General features: G+C 35.7%; 6 protein-coding genes across 6 annotated transcripts; 4 read left to right on the top strand and 2 right to left on the bottom strand.

Annotated features, from left to right (window-relative positions):
- The first annotated feature begins 1,439 nt into the window (after nt 1–1,439).
- LOC132175428 (HSP20-like chaperones superfamily protein) lies at nt 1,440–3,345 on the top strand. The gene is made up of 2 exons (XM_059587377.2): nt 1,440–1,859; nt 2,587–3,345. Exons 1-2 carry the CDS (start codon nt 1,553–1,555, stop codon nt 2,880–2,882), a joined length of 603 nt encoding a protein of 200 aa, XP_059443360.1. The 5' UTR covers nt 1,440–1,552; the 3' UTR covers nt 2,883–3,345.
- A 5,064-nt stretch (nt 3,346–8,409) lies between these two features.
- ATK3 (kinesin 3) lies at nt 8,410–14,521 on the top strand. The gene is made up of 17 exons (XM_059587376.2): nt 8,410–8,651; nt 8,821–9,036; nt 9,209–9,353; nt 9,430–9,539; nt 9,632–9,751; nt 9,877–10,059; nt 10,675–10,884; nt 10,997–11,071; nt 11,221–11,367; nt 11,438–11,576; nt 11,699–11,808; nt 12,248–12,409; nt 12,512–12,717; nt 13,057–13,138; nt 13,224–13,328; nt 13,423–13,527; nt 14,175–14,521. The coding sequence occupies exons 1-17, from the start codon at nt 8,577–8,579 to the stop codon at nt 14,352–14,354; spliced, it is 2,370 nt and encodes a 789-aa protein (XP_059443359.2). The 5' UTR covers nt 8,410–8,576; the 3' UTR covers nt 14,355–14,521.
- A 137-nt stretch (nt 14,522–14,658) lies between these two features.
- Nucleotides 14,659–15,853, bottom strand: PNSL3 (PsbQ-like 1). The gene is made up of 3 exons (XM_059588255.2): nt 15,499–15,853; nt 15,100–15,386; nt 14,659–14,997 (listed from the first exon to the last, which is right to left on the bottom strand). Exons 1-3 carry the CDS (start codon nt 15,773–15,775, stop codon nt 14,899–14,901), a joined length of 663 nt encoding a protein of 220 aa, XP_059444238.1. The 5' UTR covers nt 15,776–15,853; the 3' UTR covers nt 14,659–14,898.
- A 1,268-nt stretch (nt 15,854–17,121) lies between these two features.
- ILR3 (basic helix-loop-helix (bHLH) DNA-binding superfamily protein) lies at nt 17,122–20,753 on the top strand. The gene is made up of 5 exons (XM_059587610.2): nt 17,122–17,467; nt 19,056–19,118; nt 19,786–19,863; nt 19,979–20,141; nt 20,325–20,753. Exons 1-5 carry the CDS (start codon nt 17,325–17,327, stop codon nt 20,592–20,594), a joined length of 717 nt encoding a protein of 238 aa, XP_059443593.1. The 5' UTR covers nt 17,122–17,324; the 3' UTR covers nt 20,595–20,753.
- A 654-nt stretch (nt 20,754–21,407) lies between these two features.
- Nucleotides 21,408–22,809, top strand: LOC132175735 (plant/protein (DUF1995)). The gene has a single exon (XM_059587763.2). The coding sequence runs from the start codon at nt 21,483–21,485 to the stop codon at nt 22,506–22,508; it is 1,026 nt and encodes a 341-aa protein (XP_059443746.2). The 5' UTR covers nt 21,408–21,482; the 3' UTR covers nt 22,509–22,809.
- Nucleotides 22,810–22,929: 120 nt separating this feature from the next.
- GAUT12 (galacturonosyltransferase 12) lies at nt 22,930–26,992 on the bottom strand. The gene is made up of 6 exons (XM_059587762.2): nt 26,621–26,992; nt 25,590–25,645; nt 25,283–25,438; nt 23,914–24,504; nt 23,535–23,837; nt 22,930–23,402 (listed from the first exon to the last, which is right to left on the bottom strand). Exons 1-6 carry the CDS (start codon nt 26,829–26,831, stop codon nt 23,118–23,120), a joined length of 1,602 nt encoding a protein of 533 aa, XP_059443745.1. The 5' UTR covers nt 26,832–26,992; the 3' UTR covers nt 22,930–23,117.
- Nucleotides 26,993–27,279: the final 287 nt, after the last annotated feature.

Here is a 27,279-nt window from a genome sequence, read left to right as displayed (position 1 = left end):
GATATGATGTTCCTGAAAAAGCAATTTCAGATCAGCAACTATTAGATCCGTAAACTCCATTTAAACATGACTTTGAAGTTGATCTGGTGGAAGGAATCATATTCTGTAACCGATCGAGGCCATAGAAAATCTTAAATTTGGCAGGAATTGGCTTACCCTTTCAAAGTTTAAAGCCCAGAAATCAAGTGAGATCCTTAGTTAGGCTGCTCAACATGCACCCGACAGTTTTTTAATGTGTATAAACATTCCAAACCAAGCCACTATGTACTCCTAAACATTCTTTTAGTTTTATTATGGGCCCGGACTTTTATGCCTAACAATGCAATGATCCGCAGCGTTAGAATGGGATCAGAGGGTTGCACGGCCTACCTATCCCGGTGTAAGGAGGTGAAGCTTCATGTGGAAGCTTCATAGAATGCGCAAAATAACACTCAAGATCAACTCGTTACATATGATCATGGTCCGAGTGTTCTGATGATGATGATCTCATTAAAATTGGAGTGAGTATCGGTTCGGTCCATGTCGATAGGGGTATTTTCGCTTACTGATTCGTGAAAGTCAATAAAGTCAGTTAATTAACTAACTTCATACCGAACATGAATAGTTTCAACTTTTTCAATTAATTGGTTAGTCGCTTAATTGGTGGTTGGATAATTGTCAGTTACAGGTTTTTATGTTAAGATTTATCAACTTACTTGTAACTACATAGTCAATAAAACATATGTTTTATAATGAAAAGAAAAAGAAAATTCATGAAATACGGACCAAAAACACAACCACAAATCAGTTGAACAAATACAATAAAAAAACCTACCAAATAAAATTCAAAACACTTAAAAAATCAGTTAAGTATGTTAACCGACAAAAAAAAAAAAAAAAAAAAAAAAAATCTATCCCCTATCGAACCGAACAAAGTCGAAACTGATACCAACCATTAGAAGTTAGTTGTCGGTCGATGGCGATTGGTAAGCGGTCGGCATGCTATAAACGATTAATCCGTCCACCCTTATATAAGAACATTAAGAGTTCAGTATTGTGATTAGTAGAGAAATAAAGTAGATTAGGCTACTTTGGAGATAAAGTAGATTAAGCCACCTCAGAGATATGACACTGAGGACTTTGGAGGTCATGAGCCATCCACTTATTCAAAAGGAGCCCACCTAATTGGATTAAAAAATTACTACTTTAACAACCTAACCCAGATGCTGAGAATTCTAGAGATTCTGCATGAACGATTACCTGAGTCTTATGGCAGAATGGGTTGCATATATAGTGCCATGTTCCATTTTGCCACATCCTCCTCGATAGACAATAATTTGTCATGGGTCGCCACATGGCATCTTTGTATGCATAATCAACCCACCACAACTTCTTCTCACTAGATCAAAAGAAATATTCCTAATAGCTTTACAGCCCTCTAAATATTCCTGTCATGGAATTTGTCCACTCCATTTTTTCCAAAAGGCTTCCTTCATACATACTATAAGAGGAGAAGAGCCTTTAACTCTCTCCACCAAATTCTCAATCTTTTGGATCCTCCAATTAATCTTCAATGGCTAGTCGAAAGCAGCTGGAAATCCATGCAGGAGATCATGCCCCACAGAAATGGTGCATCTCATTAGGAGAAGAGGTCTTCAGGAGATTCCTCTCCCAGGGAAGTCCAGCTCTGCACAAGGTTTTCAATGAAGGGTCACTTTTCAGCCCACTCTTGTTCGGAAAATTCTTTGATCCTTCTGATGCTTTCCCTTTATGGGAGTTTGAGTCAGATGTCTTGTTGTCTAATCTCCGGAGCTCCGGCCAAAGCACCGTTGATTGGGTTCAGACAGATCAGGAGTATGTACTGAAAGCAGAGCTACCAGGTAAGAAACCCAAATACTGTTCATTATGATCATCTCAGATTCCGTTATTTATAATTTCTAAAGTAACTAATTAAATTCGATTCTAATTTTTATGAACCAAGGATAAAGCAACTATCAAGTACTTGTCAGACTGCAAGATATAAACCTAAGGAGTAAAGGCAGTAGACCTTAACTCGAAGGTAAATCTTCTGGAACAAGGGGACCCTAGTATCTAAAGCTTTTAAACAGTTCTGGGTTCCAGTTTAAAGAATGAGAAGATAATATGTTTACGGGTAATGTTATTTAATAGACTATTAAATAACTGTTATACAATTGAGAGAGATGACGTGATAGTGAAAATCAACCCTAGGAAACTATACTTATCCCTGAAGTTTAAAAATTTGCAATGTTGGTATTTTATGTTTTAGTCCCTTTTAATTTCACCCATTTTTTGTTTGTTAAAATGCTCATTGCAAAACCGCTTATACTAGAGCAACTGAAGTTTCCTTTTCTTTTTTTTAAGAAGTGTTGATATTAGAAGTCTTGATATAAGGGTTGATGTTCATTGTCACAGCGTCAAGTTGTATGACAATAGTATAACAGTCTATTAAATAGCATTATTCTTACCATTTACATGAGTTGGGGAAACGGCCAAAACTCCATAGGTTTAATTCAGGAAAAATAAACTAGTTTAACAAGGGTGGTGAAATGAAGTGCAGTGACACTAGTTACATGTGTGTGAATACAGGAGTTGGGAATAATGTGCAAGTGTTCGTTGAAAAAGGGAAGGTTGTTGAAGTTAGTGGGCAATGGAAGCAGCAGCAAAGAGAGTCCAAGACGAAGGACTGGAGAAGTGGGCAGTGGTGGGAATATGGGTATGTTCGGAGGCTTGAGCTGCCAGAAGATGCAGATTGGAGGAGAATGGAGGCATATGTGAATAATGACTTACTCTTAGAAATTAGAATTCCCAAAAACCTTTTGGATGGTGATCCTTCTCAAGGAAATGATGTGGCTAGTAAAGATTCTGAAGTTGGTGTAAATTAGGATGAGTAAAGCAAACTGCTAAAACTGTTTAACAATCTTTCTATGCAATTAAGATACATGACCTAAACTGTGAGACAGTATATAAGTGGATATACTAAAACCTACCTTTTATGTCAGAGATTTGGAATAGGCCCAATGAAGGAATTAAAAATGCATCAAACGCTCAAAAAATGGATCAAGATTTTGTTTTTGGTGAAAACACACACTATGTGCACGACTATCATACTATCATACAATTGAAGTGACGTGACACACAACTCAACTCATCTCTTTGTTAGAAATGACTTTCCAACACTCTCAAAGAACAGAGGAGAAGAAATTTCCTCTGTTTTGGTGAGAGTTTTTGTTTTTGTCAATGGAGAACAGAGGAAATCTTTTCAATATTTTTCTTCCAATAGATACCTTCTCCTCAAGTTTACTATGTTCTCAGTATACTTCAAACCACCCACAATGATGGTTTTGATTGTTAAAGGCTTTTCCTCTGGTTTGGCTATCAATTGCTGAAGAATATAAAAGTTCATTATTGAAACTAAACTCAAAACTTGTTTGTTGATGGTCTTGTTTATCTTTTGTAAAACAATCTCGGACTATGTTCTATTCTTTTTGTCTTCTTCCATAGCATTGCTCTGATAGACCAATGAATGAACTATGAAGAAAATTGAATGCAAGTGTTTGGAGGGATAAATCCCTTGAGGGTAGAAATTAAGGAGAAAAACAAATAGAATAAATGTCACATAATGAAATAAATCCGTCCTCCAACTCTACTAAATAGACAATCATGCAACTCTTCATTTAATCATCTTTATTACTTATCATAAAGATGATTAAATGTGGGAATGATCACACTTGTTATGGTGTAATTATCCCTTAAAACACATAATTACAAACTATGAAAGTTTGACCCGATTGATTACATGGGCTATATATCTAGATTTTTTTTTATTATTGTGATTTTTTTCCTTTCTAGATTTTAATAAAAAACCAAACAAGTCATTATTGGCCACATTGCCCGGCCCATCTAATTAAAATAGAATTTACAAGTTGAGTAACCATTGGATCATCCATAAATTTATTTTAATAAGGGATAATCCAATGGTTACTAAATCTACATTAACCATTGGATTTAGTAAATCTACGTTAACTAAATCTACTAAATTACAATTTTTTTTTTTCAATAGTGGATTGAATAAGGCCCATAAAGGGTTCAAAGGCCTAGGATAATGAAGCTTCTATTGGTCTAAATGATAACGACTAGTTTAAAATCTTAAGAGTCCTCTACATTTTCTGGTTCAACAAACCTTACCAAGTCAAATAATTGGACCTTTTTTTTTTTTTTTTAAATGTCAATTAATTGGACTTCATCAATTGCCTAAGTGGATTTCTTTTTCAGCCCAACAGTTGGCAATCTAAGATTGATCATTTAATACTCTTATTCCTATTAGAGTAACGCTTTACACTATACTTTAATCTCACTGAATTGACGTGGCAGTGTTCATCAGACCTTGTTTTTTTTTAAAAAAAAAAAAAAATCTAAGGCTCACATATGGTCAGTAAAATAAAAGTAAAATGTGGGTGTAGTATGTAACATTACTCTTCCCCTAATTCTATATAATTTTCTTTTGGCTTTATCGTTTGAACCCCTTTTCCTCATCATTCAATTGCAAGTATAGAGAGCCATCAAATGATTGATATTTCCAATATAATCTGTCCTCATGTAATGAAGGTTATTTGAATATTCACATTGTTCACTTGCCTATAATGGGCATTGTTATAAGTACTTATAAAGCCGAACAAATCCAGAACAACCATGACTGCCCCCAATATAATTTACATGATGGCTCTTTTCCCTAACGAATGTAGTAAAATGACCAATTTGAATAAGCCATGCTAGTGCCCTGGAAACCATTTTTTTTTTCTCCATATCCTGCAGCCTGCAGCCTGCAGGCCATGCCAGTTGCTCTCATCACCTAATTCTGAAAACTTTTGGTCAACCAGTTGGCCACGTCCGGCTCTCAAAAGCAATAGATTCCACCGCTGAAATTGTGCCATGTGCCTAGCTAGCCATGGTTTTTGGGATCCCATTAAGCTAAGATTCAACCATGCAAATTGGGTTCCTTTAATTTGGTTCATTGAGTTGAAAGTGACAATTAAGAAGAGGAATGAGAAATAGATGCCGAAAATGACTACGACTCACTCAATATGCCTTAATGGTTTTTGTGCTACTAGTAATGCAAGATGATTTGCCATCTCATGTACTTCAAACCTGTAAAAGCCTCAAATTCTTGGAGGAAAGATCTTGAAAGAAGCTCATTCAAATTTAAACATTTCAAACTTGGGGGGTGTGTGGTTTTTGTCTTTCTAAGCAAATACAAAGGAAAAGGGGAAGGAGAAGATTTTGTTTGGGGTTTAAAAGAGTCTTCTAATATAATGTATAGTTGCTTGAAAAGTGTTTTGTGTTTTGAGTTATTTGTTAATATTTTTATTTGAGAACAGAAAATAAAGTCGTTAGGACTTATGAGTGACTCGTAGTCATGTGGTGGTGTGGGTGAACAAGAAGCAAAACATTGTGGGGTGGGATTCCTCATTCCCGTCTACTACAACCATTATTTTTCCTTGTTCTTTTTTATTTTAAGTAATATGATGATGTGGCAAGAATGGACACGTGACAGTGTTTTATTAATTTTACTTATCCACGTGGCAAAGAATTCATTAATTGTTTTAATGGAATATAGATGGAAGAAATAAAACGATAAACAGTAAAAATAGAATAAACGTTTTAGTAAACTTTGAAAGCTCTGGAAATAAAAATGCAAAACAATGACCAAAAAAGTATTTAGCCCTATTAAATTATCATGACTAATATATGCTGTGGGACAACCAAAAAAACTGAACTAGTCTACTTTAGTTGATTAGGTCCACCTACATTAGCTGATGATCTTCATGACATTAACTGACAACTCTTTTGCTAAGAAACCAACAGCAAACGTAAGGACGTATAATTTTGAATTTTGTTTTTTTTTTTTAATAATGTTCTGACGATATTAGTAGTTGCAGGCTGACATTGCTTTTAGCCACTTATTACTGACTGGATCAATATTTATATTCTAGCAATTACGTTATTACGTACTCAACATACGTAACTATATATTAATTTTGTTCTTATCAATATTATTATTCGCCGACATAAATTTTCTTCAAGTTTGTAAAATTGTCATATATCCATTGACTACGTATGAAGAGACACATGACAGTTTTAAAAATATGAAGAATTTCTTTTGATTCAATTTAGAGAAAATTGCCTCCGACAGATGTCAAAGAAAAGGGCACGTCCGGCCAACTTGTGGTACATGGAAACTTTCATCATCTTTACGATAAATCATAAAACAAGCACTCACCATACATTGCTTGTGATTGCAGTAAGGCAAATGCCACCATCTCTTATCTATAGCTACATACAGGCAAAAGTTTGAATGATGTTTTGTCATTTGTGCCGACATTCTAGCTATCAAAAAGGCAGGCTAAGAGCATAAAGATTCACAGAAAGAATTATGGTCTTTATTCTATCTCTTTGGTAAAGAAGGCTCTAGTGTTGCTTAATGAAGCTGGAAAGTGATATAACATATAAAAATATCACCATGAGAATAGCTTTTTAGTGGGAATTGTATTAGCTCCACAAGTTTAGCATAAACTCTTTGAGTGAGAGAGAGGGGGAGAGAGGGGAAGTCAATTTGGGCTTGGGTAAAGAAGAAGCTTAGAAAAAGGATTAGATCGATGAGGAAAAAGACTGCTAGATTGCAGCTGATGAGTACCAAGAATTGAATAGAAATACCAACAACTCTACCCATGCGAAATGGATATTTGCATTCTTTCAAAGTTTGTTACCTCACCAAGAGTGGTAGAAAAAGCTTGTTTTATGGGCAAAATATAAAAGGTGAAAATTCTTGGCTCCCATCTAAAGCAAGAGGGTACAATATTTTTTAATATTAAGCAGGTGGGAAATCTTTGGTTTGGTGCTCCCAAAAGGGGAAGATACTCCACGACAACAAGCTTAGTTAGTCTTTTTGATGAAGGCATTTGGTGACATTAATGTTAGCCATTGAATTAGGTTACATATCACTTTTTTCTTGCATTAATATAGTCAAAGATTATTATTACTATAACAAATTTTCTCAGGCTTGTTTGGGACATCTCTATATATGGACAAATTATTCAATTTGTGAAGCAAGAATTAGAGGGTTGCAATTAAAAGTGTTAGACGAATGATGATGAACCAACCCGTCTCCTTCCTTCCCACCAAACAATAATTATACTAATGGTGAAGACGATGGCTTCTGGATACCTCAACTTTCAGCATATTTGTCTTATTCATAGGACAAGTCTCTAATAGTTGTTTAATTAGGCTTTGATGTAATCAAACAATTATTTTCTTATCTTATCATTGGTTGCCAAATTTTCTCATTTTTCTATTACCATAGATTAATGCTAGTACTCTTCATACCCATTTCACACCTGTTAACGTGTCGTATTTTAAGTGACTTCCTAATATAGATAAATAATATATACTACACTTTTCATCCCACCCCCATCCCACAACCCTTAACAAGGGTCGATCAAAATGGACATTAATTTCCTACCAACCAATATAATAAAGTGATATGTGTTCTTATTAGAAAAAAAAAAAAAAAATGCTAACGACACTTGGTAATTTATTAGATGATTTGTAGATCCAAAGGCTGATGGGTACTACCATATCAGAACAGAAAGATAGGGGGCGAAATAATGATAGTATATAGCATTACTTTTTTTAAGGGACTGACATGAGAAGTCATTTAAAACACGACACATCAATCAATGTAAAATGTGTGTGATAAATGAGCGGAAAGAGTAGTATTACTCATTTTTATATTAAATATTCATTGCATAATCATTTGTGTCTTATATAATTCCTTCCACATGAAATTGATAATGCAGTTTGGTTAGAGGTTGTTAAACATTGGGTTGTGGTTGATACATTTTATTTTAATTAACTCTATGTATAATAATCAAATAAAGGAAAATATTATTTTTGTATTGCCACGTAAGAAACATATTCAAAGATACTTTGCAGTACAGTTTTAGCTTTGATATGTGAAGTTGAAGTTAAGTAAGTAATTAAATAAAAAAAGAGAGAGAGAGAGAAATGAGAAATATAAAATAGTATAATAAAGGGTTTTCATTGTAGCTTTTTTCTAAAATAAAAAATAAAAATGTTTAAAATGTTTATGCACAACCAAGAAATTAATAATACAAAAAAAAGAAAAGAAAAAAAAATCCAGGGTATCTGAAAAAATATGAATATTCTTTACCCAAAAAAATGAATAGTATAAGGGTGGTTTAGGAATTACAATATTTTAACGAATCTATCACGTGGTACCGCTCGATACGAGTTCAAAAAAATTCAAATCCCAATGTCATTGAGATGAAATCTAACGATTACCAGGCGCCCAACCGAACCTCTTCTTGATAGAAAGAACCCTTTGCTTTTTCTTTCAATTTTTTATTGGCAGCTACTTCTTTCTTGATCATCCATCTTCCTGCTCGTTCAAGCAACGGCTCTGATACACTGTTAGCTTTCAATGCAATCCATGGCCCCACTCTGAACCTCTCTCTCTCTTTCTCTCTCTCTGTCTCTCTCATTGAGCTTTGTGCTTCAAAATGGCCACCAAGAACCAAAACAAGCCTCCATATCCCAACCGCAACCTCACAACTACAACCACAGGCCCTTCAAGTGTAAGCTCTCATATAATCTTTTACACCTTAATACTTCTTCAGATTCCCAAACCTGGGTTTCAAGCTTCGTCTATTTGTGAGCAATGGGTTGCTCTTGTTTTTTTCTTTTTGGTTAGATTTTGCATTATTAATTATTTTTTTTGGTGAATTTTTTTTTGTGGGGTTTTAGAGGAAGTGTATTGGTGATGAGAAAATGGTTGGGACGGCAAACAATGGGAGGAGCAGGCAAGCGTTTTCGGTGGTAAATGGTGGGCAAGATCTCTGCCCTAATAGCGCTCCGGCGAGCAATGCGGGCTCGGAGTGTGGAGGGATTGAGTTTACTCGAGAGGATGTTGAAGCGTTGTTGAATGAGAAACCAAAAAGGAAGGACAGGTTCAATCTTAAGGTTAGTGGGTTTTCGAGTATTTTGAGGTTATTGAGTTCAAAGAATGTTTCTATTCCCCCCCCCCCCCCCCCCCTTTTTTTTTTTTTTAAGTATTATTTGGTTTAATTGAATAGGAATTGGATTTTGAATCTTGTTGTATCAAAATTTTGGTTTTTAAATTGTTGGATTCTAGGAAAGATGTGATAATATGGTGGAGTACATCAAGAAACTTAAGTTGTGCGTCAAATGGTTCCAAGAGCTTGAGGGAAGCTACTTGTTTGAGCAAGAGAAGTTGCTGAACATGTTGGATTCGGCCGAGCAGAAATGCAATGAGACTGGTATGATTGACTGCTTTTGTTCACTGAGTTCTGAATAAACTTGATTAGTGTTGTAAATAGATTTGCTTGATTTTAGAGGTACAAATGAAAAACAAGGAAGAAGAACTGAATTCAATTATCATGGAGCTAAGAAAGAATTATGCTTCTTTACAAGAGAAGTTTACAAAGGAAGAGTCGGATAAGCTGGTAAGAAGGAGAGTCAAAATTTAGTTTTGCCATGGAGCTATTGTTTGAATGATTGCTGGCTATGAATTACACAATGTTTTGATCTCAATCAGGCTGCAGTGGATTCTCTTGCCAGAGAGAAAGAGACTAGACTTAATATTGAGAGGTCTCAAACTTCTCTGTCCGAAGAGCTTGCCAAAGCTCAACGAGAGCTTTTAAGTTCTAATCAGAAGGTAAAGCTAAAAATCTAATTCAAACTCGCTGACCTTGTCCAATGTCGCTCTTCTTTTCCCTTTTTAGTTATTTGTATAGAAGTACTCTTATAACTGTTTGGGTGTGGGTTTCCTGAATTCTGCAGATATCGTCACTTAATGATATGTACAAGCGACTACAGGATTACAACACAAGCTTACAGCAGTACAATGGTAAACTTCATACGGACCTTTCTACAGTTGAAGACGAGCTTAAGCATGTAGAGAAAGAGAAGGCTACTATAGTTGAAAACATCAGCATGTTAAGGGGTCAACTTACTTTGACAAGGGTGAGTTTCTTTTTTCCTGTGGACCATTTCTCATTGCATAAGATATTTACCTTATGGTGTATTAATGAATTATATATTAACTTTTGTACTTGAAGTCCTCAATTCTAACCATGTTTGACCGCAACTGCGACCGAGTCTCTTAGGAGCTTAGTTCTTTAGATGCATTGAAACCTCATTCAAACTCCTTTCAACCGTGCTTCGAACAACGGCTTGTGATCTTCAATATTTACCAAGTTTTGAACTTCCAACTTAAGAACTCAACTTAGACTTGCAACCAAATTAGTTTTAACACTGAATTTGCTAACATAAATCCCAACAAACACTAACACAGTCTCATGCAAGTTTGCTTTAGGAAAATTTATGAAAACATTTGGATGTTATGTTTGTTGTGTTCCAATTGAGGTTGTTTATAGATACAAAAAATGTATAGAGGTTCTTTTTCCAATAAAATTTGGTAGATTATTTTGGACTATGGGGTTGTAAAATAAATGTAGCAGTTTCTCTCAATAATTTTAGGTTGAAGAGTGGAACATCTCTTTTCTTTTTATTCTATCCTTTCTTTTTATTATTGATTTCGTAATTTTGTCTCTTATGAATTGAATTTGATGTTGTTAGACTTCTCAAGATGAGGCTATAAAGCAAAAGGATGCTTTGGTGAATGAAGCTGCTTTTCTTCGGGCAGAGCTACATCAAGTGAGAGATGATCGTGACCGTTTGCAGTCACAAGTGCAGACTTTATCAACTGATTTGGTGAAATATAAAGAGTATTCTGAAAAATATGGTGCTGAGTTGGACATCCTGACAATAAAAGCAAATGAACTAGAGGTTGATCTGGTTCTATTGTTTTTTTCTTTTCTTTTCTTTTTTTTTTTTTTTTTTTTACATGTTATGGCTTTACTATTTTTTTTTTTGAGAAAATGTTGGCTTTCTTTTACAGGCAACCTGTTCTTCGCAAAATAACCAGATAAGGATACTGCAGAACCAGCTAGCAACTGCAGAGGAGAAATTGCAGGTAATGATATGAATTCAAGCAAAATTTAGTATTGCATGGGGATTTTTATTATATTAGGTATATGTGCCATTTGTTTCTTGGATTTTAGGCATGAATCATTAGGTCGTGTTAACAGATTTATAATTAATCAAATATTCTCTTTTTTGCAGCTTTATGATTCATCTGCACTGGAGACACGAACTGAATTTGAAGGGCAAAAGAAACATATATATGAGTTACAAAGTCGTCTGGCAGATGCAGAATTCAAACTTGTGGAAGGAGAGATGCTGCGCAAAAAATTACATAATACCATCTTGGTAGTTCTTATCTCACAACCTTCTATTAGCAGCAAATATGTATACCTTGCTAAACTATCTTATGATATAGGAACTAAAAGGGAACATTCGAGTATTCTGTAGAGTGCGACCTCTTTTGCCTGAGGATGGTATTAGCACGGAAGGAAAGGTTATCTCTTATCCGACATCAATAGAATATCTTGGACGGGGAATTGATGTAGTGCAAAACGGTACATTTCTTGGAGGAAGAATATTGGACAATCCATTTCTTTTCTGCTTGATATCGATTATAAGAAATATTTGAAGTGGGTCTTGAAAACAAAGAACTCACATAAGTTTATATTGTAATCAGGGCAGAAGCATGCTTTTACATTTGATCAAGTTTTCATGCCTGACGCAGCACAAGATGATGTTTTTGTAGAAATCTCACAGCTTGTACAAAGTGCTCTGGATGGTTATAAGGTGATTCATTAAGCTCCAAATCTTATTTTCTGCTAATGTAAATTTTGTATTTGATCCAAATAGTAGATTTAGTTTTATTCTATCAACCGATTTTCTTTTAAAGATTTTGTTTGTTAATCATCTGTGGATAAGCATCAAGGTTCTCAATAGTATTATACATATAGTTGATATGCTTATAGTTCATCATCTTTCAACCTCATAATAGTTCTATATGCTTACAGAATTTTACTTATTGATAAGTGGGTCTTGTAATTGGAACTTTATTAGTTGGTATGCTTATCAAAAACAAACTTTATTAGTTGATAGGATTGATCCTTGATAGAATTTTTCCAAACATGCATATTGCATTGCATTTCAATGTACCTTGCTAGTATTATATACCCTATACATAACTAGCATCATATTTGCCTTAAGAAATGACGGTGCTTTCCTTTTTCAGGTTTGCATTTTTGCCTATGGTCAAACGGGTTCTGGTAAAACTTATACTATGATGGGTAGGCCAGGACATCCTGAGCAAAAAGGTTTAATACCCCGTTCTCTAGAACAAATATTTCAAACTAAGCAGTCTCTTCAACCTCAAGGTTGGAGATATGAAATGCAGGTGAATAAGAATATGTTTCTTTTGTTAGTTTTCATTGTCTGAATACAAGAATGTAGTTTTATACATGATTATTGAAAATTTGACTTCTACAAACACCTGTAGGTGTCTATGTTGGAAATATATAATGAAACAATTCGTGACTTGTTATCAACAAATCGGTCATCTCCAACAGAAAACGGTGTTGCTGGAAAGCAATATTCAATTAAACACGATGCAAATGGAAACTCACATGTTTCTGATCTTACAATTGTGGACGTCCGCAGTGCTAAAGAGGTTTCGTTTCTTTTAGATCAGGCTGCACAGAGCAGGTAAAGACTTAGAACATGCATATTTTAAGCTTGATTTGAGTTATGCAATATTCTGTTCAAGAAATTCCTTTCTGTGTCTTATGGGATAGCTATTTAATTTTACTTGTAATGTTCTATGCTTTGCTCCATTTGGACGTTTGTATGAATCCATATATATTTTTGGCATTTAGATGTGATCCAATTTCACAAGGTAAAAGTTGTTTGTATGATACATGTAAACCACCGCCAACAATATTTTATTATTATGTTTCAGTTTTCTTTCCCTTAATTTGTCCCCAAGTTCACTATACTTTGATAAAAGGATTTATTATTATAAATGTTTTACTTTTATCCTTTTAGGTCTGTAGGCAAGACCCAGATGAATGAGCAATCATCAAGAAGTCATTTTGTTTTCACGCTACGAATATTTGGTGTCAATGAGGTACAAACATTTTCAGATCCTCTCTTCGTTTTCTCAGATATTGTTTATTGAACCTTACTTTTCTTAATTTCTGTGTATGTACTAGAGCACTGACCAACAAGTACAAGGAGTTTTGAATCTTATTGATCTTGCTGGGAGTGAGCGTCTTTCTAAGAGTGGATCAACCGGGGACCGATTGAAAGAAACTCAAGTATTTTAGCCAAACTAATCTGATCTCTATATCTTTTATGCTTTTCATTATGTAGTTTCAATAATCAAACGTTTCTCTTTTGCAATTGTAACAGGCCATTAATAAAAGTTTATCATCCTTGAGTGATGTTATACTTGCATTAGCGAAGAAGGAAGACCACATTCCCTTTAGGAACTCAAAGCTTACATATCTTCTTCAGGTAAGTTATTTAGAGATTTATGAAGATTATCTAGTTTCAATTTTAAGGTCTTCTTTAATTTCCTAGCTTCACTATGGATGACATGGAGTGTCTCTCTTCATTTTATAGAAGAAATTCACCCATCATCCTTGAAAATGGTGAAGTAGAAAAATAAAAAAGCCTCTGCCATTTAGTGTTGCTTCTATTTACAAAATTGATTTCACTTCTTTCAAGATATGGCAACATTTCTGTCTTCATTATCACATTTAGAGTCATTGAATGGGAATCACTAGTTGGATTTTATGATTCAAGTCCAGATTGTAGGTTGAGAGGAAAGTTGCAATTTCCCTGTGCAAAAAGTGTGCATGTCTTGGCTGCTTGTCTATGCTGCTTTTATGTGGCATTTTCTTTAGTATTTTCTTTAGGAAACTCTTTGTTTAAAAGATTTAGAAACCAATATAATCTGGCTAGGAAAGATGAACTCCAACCTTTGTTTTAATGAAACACTCTTTTGGACCCAATATAGGTGGATAGATTTTGGTTGGGCAAATATGTTGAAAAAAAAAGCAGAGGAACAGATTATGGTTCTTCAGTACTCTTTCTTGCTACTCTTCTAGTGGGATATGATCAATTGAGATGTTCTAATCTTTTAAAATCACTGGTTACAGCCTTGTTTAGGTGGGGACTCAAAGACATTGATGTTTGTTAACATCTCTCCTGACCCTTCCTCAGTGGGTGAGTCACTTTGCTCACTCCGTTTCGCAGCCCGGGTAAACGCTTGTGAGATTGGGGTTCCGCGGCGACAAACCAACACACGACCTTCAGATTCACGCTTAAGCTATGGCTGATCTTTTGATAGATTAATAATTCTTTTCCTTTTTGAGGCAACCATGTCTTCTGTATCTCTATTACTCGTATCAAAATTTGAAATGAGTGATTCTAACGTAGGTTAATATGTTGTATAGCAAAAAAAGAATATTGAGTTCGTATTAATCAAAAAATGTCTTTCCGATTATTAGCTTTTTAATTGGGCCGCGACTGTTATTTGATAATTATTGAATATATGAAATTCTTTCCTTTCTTCTTCTTTAGTCCTCTTCTTCAGGCAAACAATAGCTCAAGCATAATACATGTAGCTTCTTTACAAATCAATTAACTGGAACAATAGCTTCTTTAATTGCCTTAAAGTAACTGATGATGAAGCTAATCTGAGAGCTCAGAAACATGCTAACTTGAATGTCTTATCATTTGTTTAAGAGAAACTTGACTGTTCAAATATACCAATTATATTTGAAACTTAATTGGAGAGCAATGTGCAATCTAATTTGATTTATGATGCTTCAAAATTGAGTACATTGGTTTTGTATAAACCAGACCAGCAGATGATGCAGATTAAGCCATTCTTTCCATGACCTCTTGGAGTATAACTGTTGTGTCCCGATAACATGATTCTGTCTGAGGCAGATTTTTCTTTGTTGCAGCATCTTCAAGCTGTGTCAACACATGGTTTTACAATTCTTAAGCAACTCTAGTTTGCAGATATTGAAGTTAAAATTGATTTATCTCAACTCTTTTATGTGATAATTGATTTACCTTTTCGAAACTGTCGAACAATCGGTTAGCCAGATCAGTAAGGGGTTGCTTTTCATTTTCTGCTGCAGCTGAGATCACTTTGTCGAAATCATAGTACATGACGGTGGACTTAAGCCTTAGATATCTCCTGACATAGTTTAATGTATCTTGTGCTACCAAATCTGTCATTGCTGATAGATCAAATGCATACTTCCTCAGCCTGTATGCACTACCTTTGATTCCAATATTTGCCATATAGATTCCTTTCTTCAAGAAAGAACGAGTACCCGTCTTCTCATTCGCAATATCTGTAAGAAAAGAACAATTGGGAAGCAGGAAGAGAAGCCTGGCTGCACTTAGAAACATTCTGAACACTTTCTGGTGAAACAACACTGCAAAATTTGTAATAAGAAAGCTTACTGTTATAGACAGGAGGAACAGGTAAAGGGCCATCGATCCAGAAACCATTATCCTGTGCTAGAGATATCCCGTTGGTAGAATTTCCTGTAAGTGCTATGGAGGCAAGGCCTATAGCTAATCTTCTTGTGATTTGTAATGGGTGTTCTTGAAGATCCTCTTTTTTCTTGCCCAGAAACCCAACTATTTTCAGTCTCTTTGGGACCCTTTGAAGGCTGGGAAGTTTTGGAAGGGCTGGTAGAGTTTTGGAGACTCCATTAATGCCTGCCAAACGAGCCATTGTAGATGAATTGAGTGAGAATGGCAGTGATGAGTGAGTAGCTGATACAATGAGACTTTCATTTTCGATTATATCCGTTTGAAAACTGCTGGCTACTACTGACCACCGGAAGAGGATATCCTTTATCGAGGACAGTTTGGTCATTTTGACAATAGAGTTTGGTCGTAAAAGACTAAAAAGGCCTTGCTCTACAGGATGGCTAATTTGTGCAACCATTTGAGCATGGGCGGAACTAGAGTTTTAAGTCGAGGGGAGTAAAATAAAAAATAAAAAATAACAATTGGAGGGTAAAAAGTTAATTTTAGGAGATTTATCTCGTAAAGAATCGTGTAATGCTAAAAATTATATTTTTATTCTACAACTATCTTACAATGTTGATATAGCAATTTCAATAAATAGTTGATTAGTCATTGTTTAAAAAAAAATAAAAAAAAAAATCAAAAGTTGATTGGGACTGTTACGTCAGCATTGTGAAATAATTGTGAGATAAAGATGTTGTATATATCGTTACTCAACAATTATAAGCCATAATCCATCATCTAATAAATGATTTGATTAGTTAGTATGGATCATAGTCCTTCATTATAGATGAATGTTTTTGTTAACATCATTGGCTAAATTTTACCTATACAAGTTTAAAATTGTAATTTGATAAAATTTTAGTGGTGGAGATTTACTTTTATGGCGCTTTAGCATATTTCTTTTAGGGGGAACTATACTTATCTCTCTCTAGTCACCATTCTATTTGTAATATTTTTCCAATATTTTAATTTTGCAAGCATTTCTCTTTTTGTAATGTCCTCCCTAAATTACCATTAGGGTTCCAATGTACTCCTTCGTTAGGATTTTTTAAAAAATAAAAATTATATCATGCATAAATTGAAGAGATGTGTTTAATAGAACACTGGCGTGCATAAACAGTCATACACACTAGTGTTCATATATTATATAATATTATTAAAATATTATATAAACAATTAAAAAAACAAAAACAAAACACTAGCGTGCATGACTGTTCATGCACGTCAGTGTTCTGTTAAACACTGCTCTTTGTTTTGTTTCTGTCGTGCGGAGGGATGACCATTACAAAAATTAAAATTTGGATATAAATTTCCTACAAACCGCTAGCCGGATTATAAAATTTTCTTATAATTGGTTTGTAAAAAAATTTTGTCAACCACCGTAAAATTTTTATTTACGAAGCTCCGGATTGAGTGTCGTATGCTTTCTCAGGACAAAAATAGAGCAGAGGCCCAGTGTATGGTTAACAGGGCTTGAAGCCCAAACCCAAGAAGATATTCGGTGAACGATGACGAGTCCCAACACCACCAGCCACCAATCAGCCTCCACCCATTTCCCAAGCACCTTGACTTCACTCAGATTCCCTTTTCCCGAGAAAAAACACATACCCTTTTTTCTTTCTCTCATTTTCTCTCTCCCCAAACGCGCTCAACCGCACCCACCTCTTCCCTCCCTGTTTGTTTCCGGGGATTAACCGAATCCTCGCCGGAAAGCTTCAATTTTCCGGCGAAGCCAACCATCACCGACGATGGTCTCACCCGAAAACACCAATTGGCTCTACGATTACGGCGTGATCGATGACATCCCTGTTCCGGAAGGGAATTTCTCTGCTCCCAACGCGGTGGGATTCAGCTGGTCCGTGCAGGGCGTGAATGGGTCCTCGAATGTTAGGTACAAACATCCAATTAGGGTTTTTGACTTTTGTTTGATTGAGCAGTGCACCCGTCTGAGCAATTTAGGGCTTTTTTAATTACTTTTTTCCTTCGTTTGAGTTTTTTTCTCTGGCTTCATATTGTGTTTAATTTTCTATTTTTGTTTGGTTCTTGTGTTGGAATTTGTGTTCAAAGTTGATGGGTGATAGCACGATTGGTAATCTCTATGGGTTTGTGATGTATTTTATTCAATTTTGGTTTGTGTACGTGACATGATTGCGATTTTGGTAATTATGAGGGAAAATTAGTTTTTTTTTTTTTTTTTTGTCGGGTATTTTTGGGCTCATAAATGTGTAGTACAGCTTGAACTTTTTTGGCTTTGGATATTCGGAAGGTTGAAATGATTGTTGTAACTGTATATATGCTTCGGCGTTTCTTGTTGATGCATTATTGATTTGAGGCAGCTAATAACCACTTTCTAAAATAAACGGATAGGAAAACTAAATTATTTAGTTAATATTCAAACACTCTCCCTCACTTGTGTGACCAGACAACAAGTGGAATATATTAATTGAAACGGGTGAACCCTAGAGTCGGATTGAATTCAAGACCTCTTAGGATATCATGTCAAATCACAACTTACTCCATAAGCTTAATTTGATAGGAAATGATAAATTTAATCATTTAAGTAATATTTTATCGGTTGTAGGACAATGAGTAAGTCACTTTACTATTTTCTGGAAATATTTTGACATATGCTTAGATAAACTTTACTTTATTGAACTTTATTTTCATTCTATACCATAAATTATAAATATACCTATGGTGTAATTGAATAGGTTCATTCCAACCAATAGTATAATGTGGGACTATTTTTTATTTATTTATTTATTTTTATTTTTATTATTATTATTTTTTTTCTGTCCCCGAAATGACCAAAGCATTCTACCCATATAAACCACTTCAGCCCTTTCTCTGTGCGAATGCAACATGGAATGCTCACACGTGATCTGAACTTGGAACCTAGGATCAAACCCACACACGATTGTTTGTAGAATATATAGGGGCTTGATTTAACATTCAACTTATAGCAAGAGCATTTATCATGTTAGTAGAAAATGTTTTACTACAAAGTATCATGGCTGGTCAGGGGGAAAAAAATTTATTTAGCAAGTTTTGTAGGCTATGGATAATCCTTTTGTTGAGATGATATTGTTTTAAACTTAATTTATTGGAAGTGACAATAACTTGTTCAACACAGATAAAGGTGAAATGTTTTCATGATAAATCCTTGTTACTTTTTTCTTATTATTGTTAAGATTGATATGAAGGAAGCCCTAGGGGTCACTCAATTGGCTGGGAGTCATTAGTTTGAATCTTCCCTTCCCCCTCATGCGACTCTGCTGTTTATATTATTTTTTTTATTTTTTATTTTTTATTTTTATGTCAAATGAAAAGTCATGTTAAAGCATTTGATTAATAAGTAAGAATCAATTTGTTTATACTTTTAACGAGAGGCTGTATTGTTTTAAGAACTGTTTCGGTTTGCATCTGTGTGATTTATGATTTCCTTTTGTTCTTATGTGCTGATATGATATATTTCCTAGTGTGGAAATTGATGGCTCATTGGGGGATTCAGATGGTGCCAAGGAATGTGGCTCAAAGAAGAGGTAAAAAGACAATTTCTTTTTCTCTCCTCTCTTTGGTTTAAAAAAGGAACAAGGTTCTTTACTACTCAAAAAACTGTGTTCACCAGTTCTTGATAAGGGCTTGGTGACTTTGTTTCCTTATATTTGTGTACTATCAGAAGATTATAAGCAACTATTTTCATGGAGTCGATTCTTTTGGTAAGCAATTTTCATGGAATAGATGAATAATTAGTTTTGCAAAAACAGAACTTGAGTTATTAAATGAAAAGTCATATTGAGGGTGTCAATTAATCACAAGTATGCTTGCTCACATGGTCACAAGCTGCTAATTTCTTACAGTTTAGTGTTGCAAGTGAGGTCGTAATGTGATTGATATATGTTTTAGGCATTATTCCAAGTGTTTCAATGAAGATGCTTTATCAATTTGTAGCCCAGATTATAGTTTAGATCAAGCAATGTATGTCCTTGAAATTGAGCACAATGTCTCAAAAAAAAAAAAAAAAGGAAAAAAAAAGGGGGCTTTGTGCATCCTCTATACTCAACTAAATGATCTAGTAAAATCAAATAGCCCAAACATGGACCGAATTTACATTTATACGTTAATGTTTTAATTTTCAAGAAGTGGAATACAGCCAATGAGTATGTTATACAATTTTATGTTATTTCTCTCATGTATCTCCATTTGCAGGGGTAGACCTGAATTGTGCTGTGCATCAAGTTCCAAAGCTTCTCGGGAGAAGTTGCGAAGGGATAGACTTAACGACAAGTATTGTCTTGTTTTCTATTCTCCTCTCCGTTTGTCTCTCTCTGGCATGCATGTTTATCTCTCACTTGCTCTGAATCAATCTGGCATGCATGTTTTTATGTTTTATCATGATTAGATTTGTGGAATTGGGCTCTATTCTGGAGCCTGGAAGACCTCCAAAAACGGACAAGGCTGCTGTTTTACTTGATGCTGTCCGAATGGTGACTCAGTTACGGGGTGAATCACAGAAGTTGAAGGATTCAAATTCAAGTCTCCAGGAGAAGATCAAAGAGTTGAAGGTGAATTTTATTTTTATTTCTTTTAAATGCAAACTTCGAGGACTAAATGCTTATACTGTATGATTTATTCCATGAACATTTCATCATTGCCACCTATGAAATGTTGGTATGTCCAAGAGGTGGTGAAGGAAACCTGTAGACCTGTTAGGGCCAGTTATTAAACATTTTTTATACCTTGTGTAGGCTGAGAAGAATGAGCTTCGTGATGAGAAGCAGAGGTTAAAGGCGGAGAAAGAGAAGTTGGAGCAGCAACTGAAAGCCATGAATGCACAACCTGGCTTTTTGCCTACTCCTCCTGCAATCCCTGCTGCATTTGCTGCTGCTCAGGGCCAGGCCCCCGGCAACAAATTGGTGCCTTTCATTGGTTACCCAGGGGTTGCAATGTGGCAGTTTATGCCACCTGCTGCAGTGGATACCTCACAGGATCACGTCCTCCGCCCGCCCGTGGCTTAACTTGGCAGCCTACAATGATTAGGGTATGGAGGCCCCAAAGAAGCGTATTCATTTTGTCATTGTCATTGTCTGTATTAGTTTTTGCTGAAGTCCTCTAAGTTGTAACTGGATTTGGTGGGTAACTTCCCTCGTTTGCTATCCAAAGCACTTTTATGAATTGATGCTGGTGTTCGCATGTAAATGTTAATAAGTTTGTCTGGCAATCCCTGTGTTTTATCTGTTTTGATGGAGCCTTCATGATAGTGTGTGCCTTCCGTATTTGCTCAATCCAAAAGGAACTGCGTTTGTCGATCTTACTTTTTCACCTGTTGAAACTCACATTGATCCGGTGTGTAAAAGGCTCTGTCTAAGAGAACATATTGACTTAAATGAAAGAGTAACTATATATATTATATTTTTATTTTATAACTGTCCCACGCTGTTATTGTGGTAGTTTTAACCAACTTTTAAATCAGTTATTATTAAAAAAATAAAATTACAGTATTGTGAAATAAAAATGTAATCTCTAATACTACTCTAGATGAAATTATTGAATTGGGACAATCAACTTGGCCTGCCCGGCAAGTAAAGATAGGGTAATGTATAATATTTTTTTTTATAATAATAATGTTAAAAATATATTTTTATTAGGTATTTTACAATGTTGACATGTAAGATTTTTATTTTTTATTTTTTATTATTTTTTTTTTCTAACGAGAATTGATTCAATAATTAGTTGATAATGAGATAAAGTCAAGTTTCCAACATTACTATTGTGATAATATTATTACTAGTCATAAAAGATGGATCTTGGCCATACAGTGATTAGAAATCTTATCTGCATTGAAATTTTCGAGTGATCCTTTCTTCTCGGGCCACCAGGCTTTTCTACTCAAATCAAAGCTCAAAATGGCTTCCAATCTTCTCAAAATCCATCTACAAACCCTTGAAACTGCAACTGCAAAGCCATCAATTCCATTTCCACTCTCCAAAACCCACTTCCCATATCTCCCATTCCATTCAAACAAACGCCTCCTCCACCTACACCTCTCTCATTCCCTTGTCTCATTCTATCCTCCATTTCCGCCCCACAAACCCATATCCATCCAGTCCTCCCTATCCTCTTCCACCCCACCCACCTCCAAAGAAGAAGCCATTCTCCAGGCCAAAACCTGCCTTTCATCCACCTTAGAAAAGCCCCTCAACAACCCCAAACTCGTCGGCAAACTCAAGAAACTAAAGCAGCCCAGATTCCGAGTTGAAATTCCGGTCATCGACGACTCGCCGGCATCGCTGTCCCAACTCGTGTCCGATGTCTTCCAAGACTTACCCATTAAGAGAAAAGGCTCTCCTGTCAAGGTGCTATTCCTATGGCCTAACCTTACCTTAAGAGAAGCTGCTATGGAAGCCTGGTCGTCTAGCCAAATTGAGCATATGGACATTTCTTCGGTTACCGATAGTGACACCAGAGTTTCGAACTCCGCTGAGGTGGCAGTTTTTTTGGCACCAGAGACTTCTCAGTTGGCAGTTATAAAAGCCGTTACTGACATTTTGTATCCGAAGCCTGTGGTGATTTTCAACCCCAGTTGGACGTTTGAGGAGGAGAGCGATTTTGGTGAGCTGCGTGGCTTCGTGGGATCGTTTGAAGTGATATATTCGTTCATGGGGTTGGAGGTTAGAGGGGTTTTGAGTAGGAGGAAGGGAGTGGTTTTCAAGTGTGTAAGAGATGGGGTTGTGAGCGGTGAGAACTGGGCTATTCTTGTTGAAGAAGAAGGAGGAGGATTGAAAGCGGTCTCCAGGTTCAAGACACGGCCATCGATCGCCGAAGTTGAGAATGTGCTGTATAATTTGATGGCAGTCAATTCGCCTATTACGAAGTCTGCTAAGTTCTTGAGGGATTTGGTGTCAAATGTGACCGGCAAAAAAGTAAGTTAAACAACTGAGATTTGATTGTGATTGATGAATGGAGAACCTTGAGAAGCTGTTTGCTGAATTGCCTGAATGAATGCAGCTGTACTCTAGATATGTTAATTTTTTAAGTGTCTGCTATATATAATCCTCTCCTTGTTATCTGACAAAACTTGGATTGGCTTTTTGAGTATAGAATTGTGGGATCATATTCTTTTGGTAATCAGTGCATTTAGCCTATGTAGAGTGTCTTATATTAGAGATGGTAGCAAGGAATACAGCTTTGATTGAGTTATTTAGTGACCCATTTTCCTTTTATGCTCTGATTGCTCTTGAGGATGTCTTTTTCTCAGTGGAAGTTAGAAAAAAGACCAAAAAGAAGGTGGTCTTGCATCTCGGATACAATGTATAAACACAAAATTTAAGTACACAAATGAAAAAATTAAGATAGAAAGAATAAGGGAGCTTCAACCAACAAATGAGAGTTAAGAAAAAGAGCAGGCTGATGCCGGTACATCTCTCATCCAGTTTTCAAGGCCTTGAATTTGCGAACTCTCTTCACTCTCATTTTCATTTTTCATATACAAATGGGTATCTTTTATCAATATGATCAACATCTTCTTCTCAAAACCCAACCTAAGATGCCCTAATATGACAGCTCTTGATGAATTTATCGGAAAAGTCCACATACTTAGCCCACAATGGCCTGAGTTTTGGGAATGCTATCTCTAGCCAAGGCTTGGCTCTGCCATTAAAATGGATGACACCAGCACTCTCAGCATCAGCAAAGGTCGTATTGTCCTGGTAACCCAGCCCCAGCATGTGCCAGAAAGGTTCAATAACATGGACATGACCATGGAAAGCTATTAGTCCTGGAGGTAATGTCCCTAGCTGCCACAAACTCAGGTCCGATTTCAAGTTCTGCATAGAGGAAAACAGAATAAAACAGGGATCACTTCAAATGTAATTGTTCTTGGGCAGTGCATGATAGAGAATGCGTAGAAATCTAATTAACACCATTTTTCTTGAGGAGTGTATGATAAAGATATGTACCTGTTCAAGCCAGTAGTGGTATGCAAGGCTTATGTTGGTCTTCCTCCATGCCTCTAGATCAAAAATGTTCATGCCATAAGCCCATGCACATTCATTGGGATCGAAATTCTTTGATATCAAAGGATGGGAGAAGTTCAAATAGCTCTTCAGCCGCTTTGACATAACAAATTTATCTTCTCCCCTGCATGTTTCCACTGCTCCATTGACACTGCCATTCATATCAATGTCCCATAGAGGCGAAAGATCTGTTTGAACCACAATGTCGTCGTCCAGGAAGACCACCTTGTTTAAGCTGGGGAACAACTGCAAAAAGAAGGAAAATAACTCAGCTAAATCCACAAATTAATTTTCTTCTTGAGCAATTTCTTTTTTTTCCTACCTCTGGTAGATGAATTCTAATGTGATTCATCATAGAATTATATTTAGGACTCAATGCTTGTAACTTTGCTGCAATGACTTGAGGCTTCTCAGTATTATTTGCCACAATGGCCGACGACCCACCTCTAAACTTCGACCGCACGCGTTGATCTTTCTCCATTGCCTCCAAAACCGGGACCTTCCCCTTCGCAAACCAATCGAAATGGTGCAAGGCCTTGACTTCAATTATAGCAGGCGACAACGGGTGCAACGAGAACCACGCCTGCATTGGAGAGTAAGTCTTTCTATCGGTGATTATGTGAAGGACAACATTCTGGGGGCGCAATGAGTTGTGGACAAGCGATGATGCAACGACGGAGGCGGCAAGCACGTTGTCGGAGGCAAGGACGAAGTGGAAGTAGGAGTTATCGACAAGGGCAGGGACGAGTTCAGCAGAAGGTAGCTGGAGACGGGCAGCTGCATTGGTGGAGTGCTCATTGGCTAGCTTTAGCGCAAGGCAGTGGAGCTGTTTCGGTATGCTGCTCGATGCTACATGGCGGTATAAATATTCTTGGATTTTGGCCGTGCGGGTTCTTTGTTCAAGAAGAGTAACCTGAAAAATTTTAGTCAATTTGTGTTATGACTACCACGTTAGTATGTAAAAAGTTATGATAAAAAAAAATGGAAAATATATTATAAGTCCTTAAGTTAATGCGCCAAAATTAAAAACTTCATAGGTTTTTTTTTCTCGACAATTTACTTCCTAGGTCAATCGAAACTACAATAAACTCCCGACTGTCAAAATTTTTTAACAGCCGTTAGAGCCATTCAAAACGCACTGTTTTACCTAATTAAAATATTAATTTTTTATTAATTTAATTTTAAAAATTAAATCTAAAAATAAAATTAAAAAAAATTGAAGGGTGGCCAAGGGTGGCAGCACCACCCCCTGGCCACCACGCAACCCCTATGGGTCGTAGGCCACCCCTCCACCCATGGGGTGGCTCGCGGCCACCCCAAACCCCTAATGGGGTGGCCGCGAGCCACCCCATAGGGGTTGGGTGGCCACCCCTCAATTTTTTTTTAATTTTTAGATTTAATTTTTTAAATTAAATTAATAAAAAAAATTAATATTTTAATCAGGTAAAATGGTGCGCTTTGAGTAGTCCTAACGGCTATTAAAAAATTTTGACTATAAGGAGTTTATTGTAGTTTCGATTGACTCAGTAAGTAAATTGTCGAAAAAAAAAAAAACCTAAGGAGTTTTTAATTTTGGCGCGTTACTTAGGGACTTATAATATATTTTTCCTAAAAACAAATTGGTATCCATTAAAGAACTAGTGCAGATTAAAGGGATAAAATAAAAAATTTTAAAAATAAAAAGGTGGTACCATCTCCCTAAGCTTGATTGCAAAGGTCTTTGCGTCTGATTTGCTTTTCTTAATCTCAGCCATGAAATCTTCTAAAGTTTGAGGAACATCAGATCTTCCTTTTAATTCATCTTTGCTAATGGGCTCTTCTAGTACCTGGTATATCACTTCTGGGACCTTCCAGAGACCAAAAATTATTTTCAATTAATAAACAAAATTAGTATGATCAGTATATATATAAAACTTTAATTTGAAAGAAAAAGAAAAAAGAAAAGAAAAGGAAACTAATTGAACAATTATAAACCGAAAGTAGGGGTTCAGAGATTACATTTGCGTCCAGCCTTCTTCCCAAAAGACTTGGACCTAATCTTTTTCCCAGGCAACCTACCGTTACAACATATATAGTATTATATTAGTAGCTAAAATTATTAAACAAATAGAAAGGAAAAAAAAAAAAACTAATATTATTAAACATGATATTCTTATAAAGCAAAGCATCATGGGACGAAAAATAAAAATCCGTGGAATTGGGATACATATATTATAGATTGACGTTATTTAATAGATTATTATACAACTGTCATACAATATAATGATACGATAATATTAAAAATCAATATTTAAATCAAAACTTGTAAAAAAAAAAGAAGAAACATTGTGTATAGTAATCCTTACTCCTTAGTATATGTCATGATCACAAGAATGGTATGTACGTTCTTTTCGTAATTAAGCGTGGACAAGACTAACTAAAAGTAAAATAAACTAATGCATACCTAGATAATTTTTTTCAAGGGGCATATTAGACAACTCAAAAATTTAGTTAAGGGGTCGGGATCATCTCTATTTCAAGTGAAAAAGAAATGAACTATTTATCGTCCAAATTAAGATTTTAGTTAAAGCTATGTATGTCCTACGTACGTAACATATATATATATCTAGCGGCGAAACTCATCAAACAACTGTACGGATATGGATTTCACCCTCGAGTCATTTAAATTTTTCGAGTAAGAACGTTTATTAATTGATCATCAATTTCAAATATTTTTTTTTGATAATCATCCAATTTTATATCTTAAATTTACGGATAACTATAAATATTTTTTAGATTCTCGGTGTTCGTTTCAATGTTTTCTACGCAGAATAGACATCCTTCTGCATTAAACCTCGGAAAGTTGGCCATCCTTTAGATAATGTTTTCAAAAACATATAACAAATAGATAAACCAATATATATAAATCCATCATAATATATATTCTTAAAATTGCTACGTACGAACCAGAAATCGAATTATTGTTATTAATCAGACTTTTTTTTTTTTTTTTTTTTTTTTTTTCACATTAATGGCTTAGAATCATGTACCTATGGTAGAGCACTTCCTTTCTCCATCAATGGTGTCCACAGCAGTCAAGACGAAGACGAATCGGAGAAGAAATGTGAAGAACAGAAGGGAATAGAAGAGCATTCGATAGGAAACCCGTCTGGAGCCAACCTTCACTTTGATGAACTCTTTGAAACCTTTCCCCGGAAACACAGTAATGTGCCTCAAACTGGGCGATATGTAAAGCTGCATTTTGTCACAAACCACACAAAAAGGAAATGAAAAATACACAAAACCCTCGTCGAACTTCTTATTTCATTAGGCAATCACCCAAAGAAGAAGTGAGTTGAATTGCGAGAAGCCCCTTGTGATGGTTATGCTGAAAAAGGAAGAATTTTGATGGAGGGTGTTTAAGGTTGCTTTCTGTTACCTAACCTTGCTTAGCATTGGGGCGAGAGATGTCAAGCTTTTGGGCACTTATTTATGTTAGAGGTGAGCAGGGGTTGTTAAGGAGAAAGAGACATGAGACTGAGAAGAAGCTGTATCTTTGTTTTGTGGGTTTGATGAGTTTGGCTTGATCTTGAAGGAGGGACGTTGAGGGAGTAGAGAAAAGGGCAGAAAAAAGAAAAAATGAAATAAGTTTTTTTAAAAAATTATATGAGATGGGGGTTGTTTGGTGTTTGTTTGCTTGGCTTTGCCA

Source organism: Corylus avellana, chromosome 3, assembly GCF_965113065.1.
Source record: "Corylus avellana chromosome 3, dhCorAvel1.hap1.2, whole genome shotgun sequence".
Taxonomy (NCBI): domain Eukaryota; kingdom Viridiplantae; phylum Streptophyta; class Magnoliopsida; order Fagales; family Betulaceae; genus Corylus; species Corylus avellana.
This window is presented reverse-complemented; position numbering and strand designations above follow the sequence as displayed.

Bases quoted from the DNA above. Each gene is read 5' to 3' on its own strand.
- LOC132175428 (XM_059587377.2), top strand. From the start codon at position 1,553: ATGGCTAGTCGAAAGCAGCTGGAAATCCATGCAGGAGATCATGCCCCA. The intron at 1,860-2,586 runs GTAAGAAACCCA...GTGTGAATACAG, and splicing joins ACTGAAAGCAGAGCTACCAG to GAGTTGGGAATAATGTGCAA.
- ATK3 (XM_059587376.2), top strand. From the start codon at position 8,577: ATGGCCACCAAGAACCAAAACAAGCCTCCATATCCCAACCGCAACCTC. The intron at 8,652-8,820 runs GTAAGCTCTCAT...GTGGGGTTTTAG, and splicing joins CAACCACAGGCCCTTCAAGT to AGGAAGTGTATTGGTGATGA. The intron at 13,528-14,174 runs GTAAGTTATTTA...CACTGGTTACAG, and splicing joins AGCTTACATATCTTCTTCAG to CCTTGTTTAGGTGGGGACTC.
- PNSL3 (XM_059588255.2), bottom strand. From the start codon at position 15,775: ATGGCTCGTTTGGCAGGCATTAATGGAGTCTCCAAAACTCTACCAGCC. The intron at 15,387-15,498 runs GTAAGCTTTCTT...CTTTTCTTACAG, and splicing joins TGTTCCTCCTGTCTATAACA to ATATTGCGAATGAGAAGACG. The intron at 14,998-15,099 runs GTAAATCAATTA...GTGTTGACACAG, and splicing joins TGTTCGACAGTTTCGAAAAG to CTTGAAGATGCTGCAACAAA.
- ILR3 (XM_059587610.2), top strand. From the start codon at position 17,325: ATGGTCTCACCCGAAAACACCAATTGGCTCTACGATTACGGCGTGATC. The intron at 17,468-19,055 runs GTACAAACATCC...TATATTTCCTAG, and splicing joins AATGGGTCCTCGAATGTTAG to TGTGGAAATTGATGGCTCAT. The intron at 19,864-19,978 runs GTATTGTCTTGT...TATCATGATTAG, and splicing joins AGGGATAGACTTAACGACAA to ATTTGTGGAATTGGGCTCTA.
- LOC132175735 (XM_059587763.2), top strand. From the start codon at position 21,483: ATGGCTTCCAATCTTCTCAAAATCCATCTACAAACCCTTGAAACTGCA.
- GAUT12 (XM_059587762.2), bottom strand. From the start codon at position 26,831: ATGCAGCTTTACATATCGCCCAGTTTGAGGCACATTACTGTGTTTCCG. The intron at 24,505-25,282 runs GTACCACCTTTT...AAAATTTTTCAG, and splicing joins CAATCAAGCTTAGGGAGATG to GTTACTCTTCTTGAACAAAG. The intron at 23,403-23,534 runs GTACATATCTTT...TCCTCTATGCAG, and splicing joins ACCACTACTGGCTTGAACAG to AACTTGAAATCGGACCTGAG.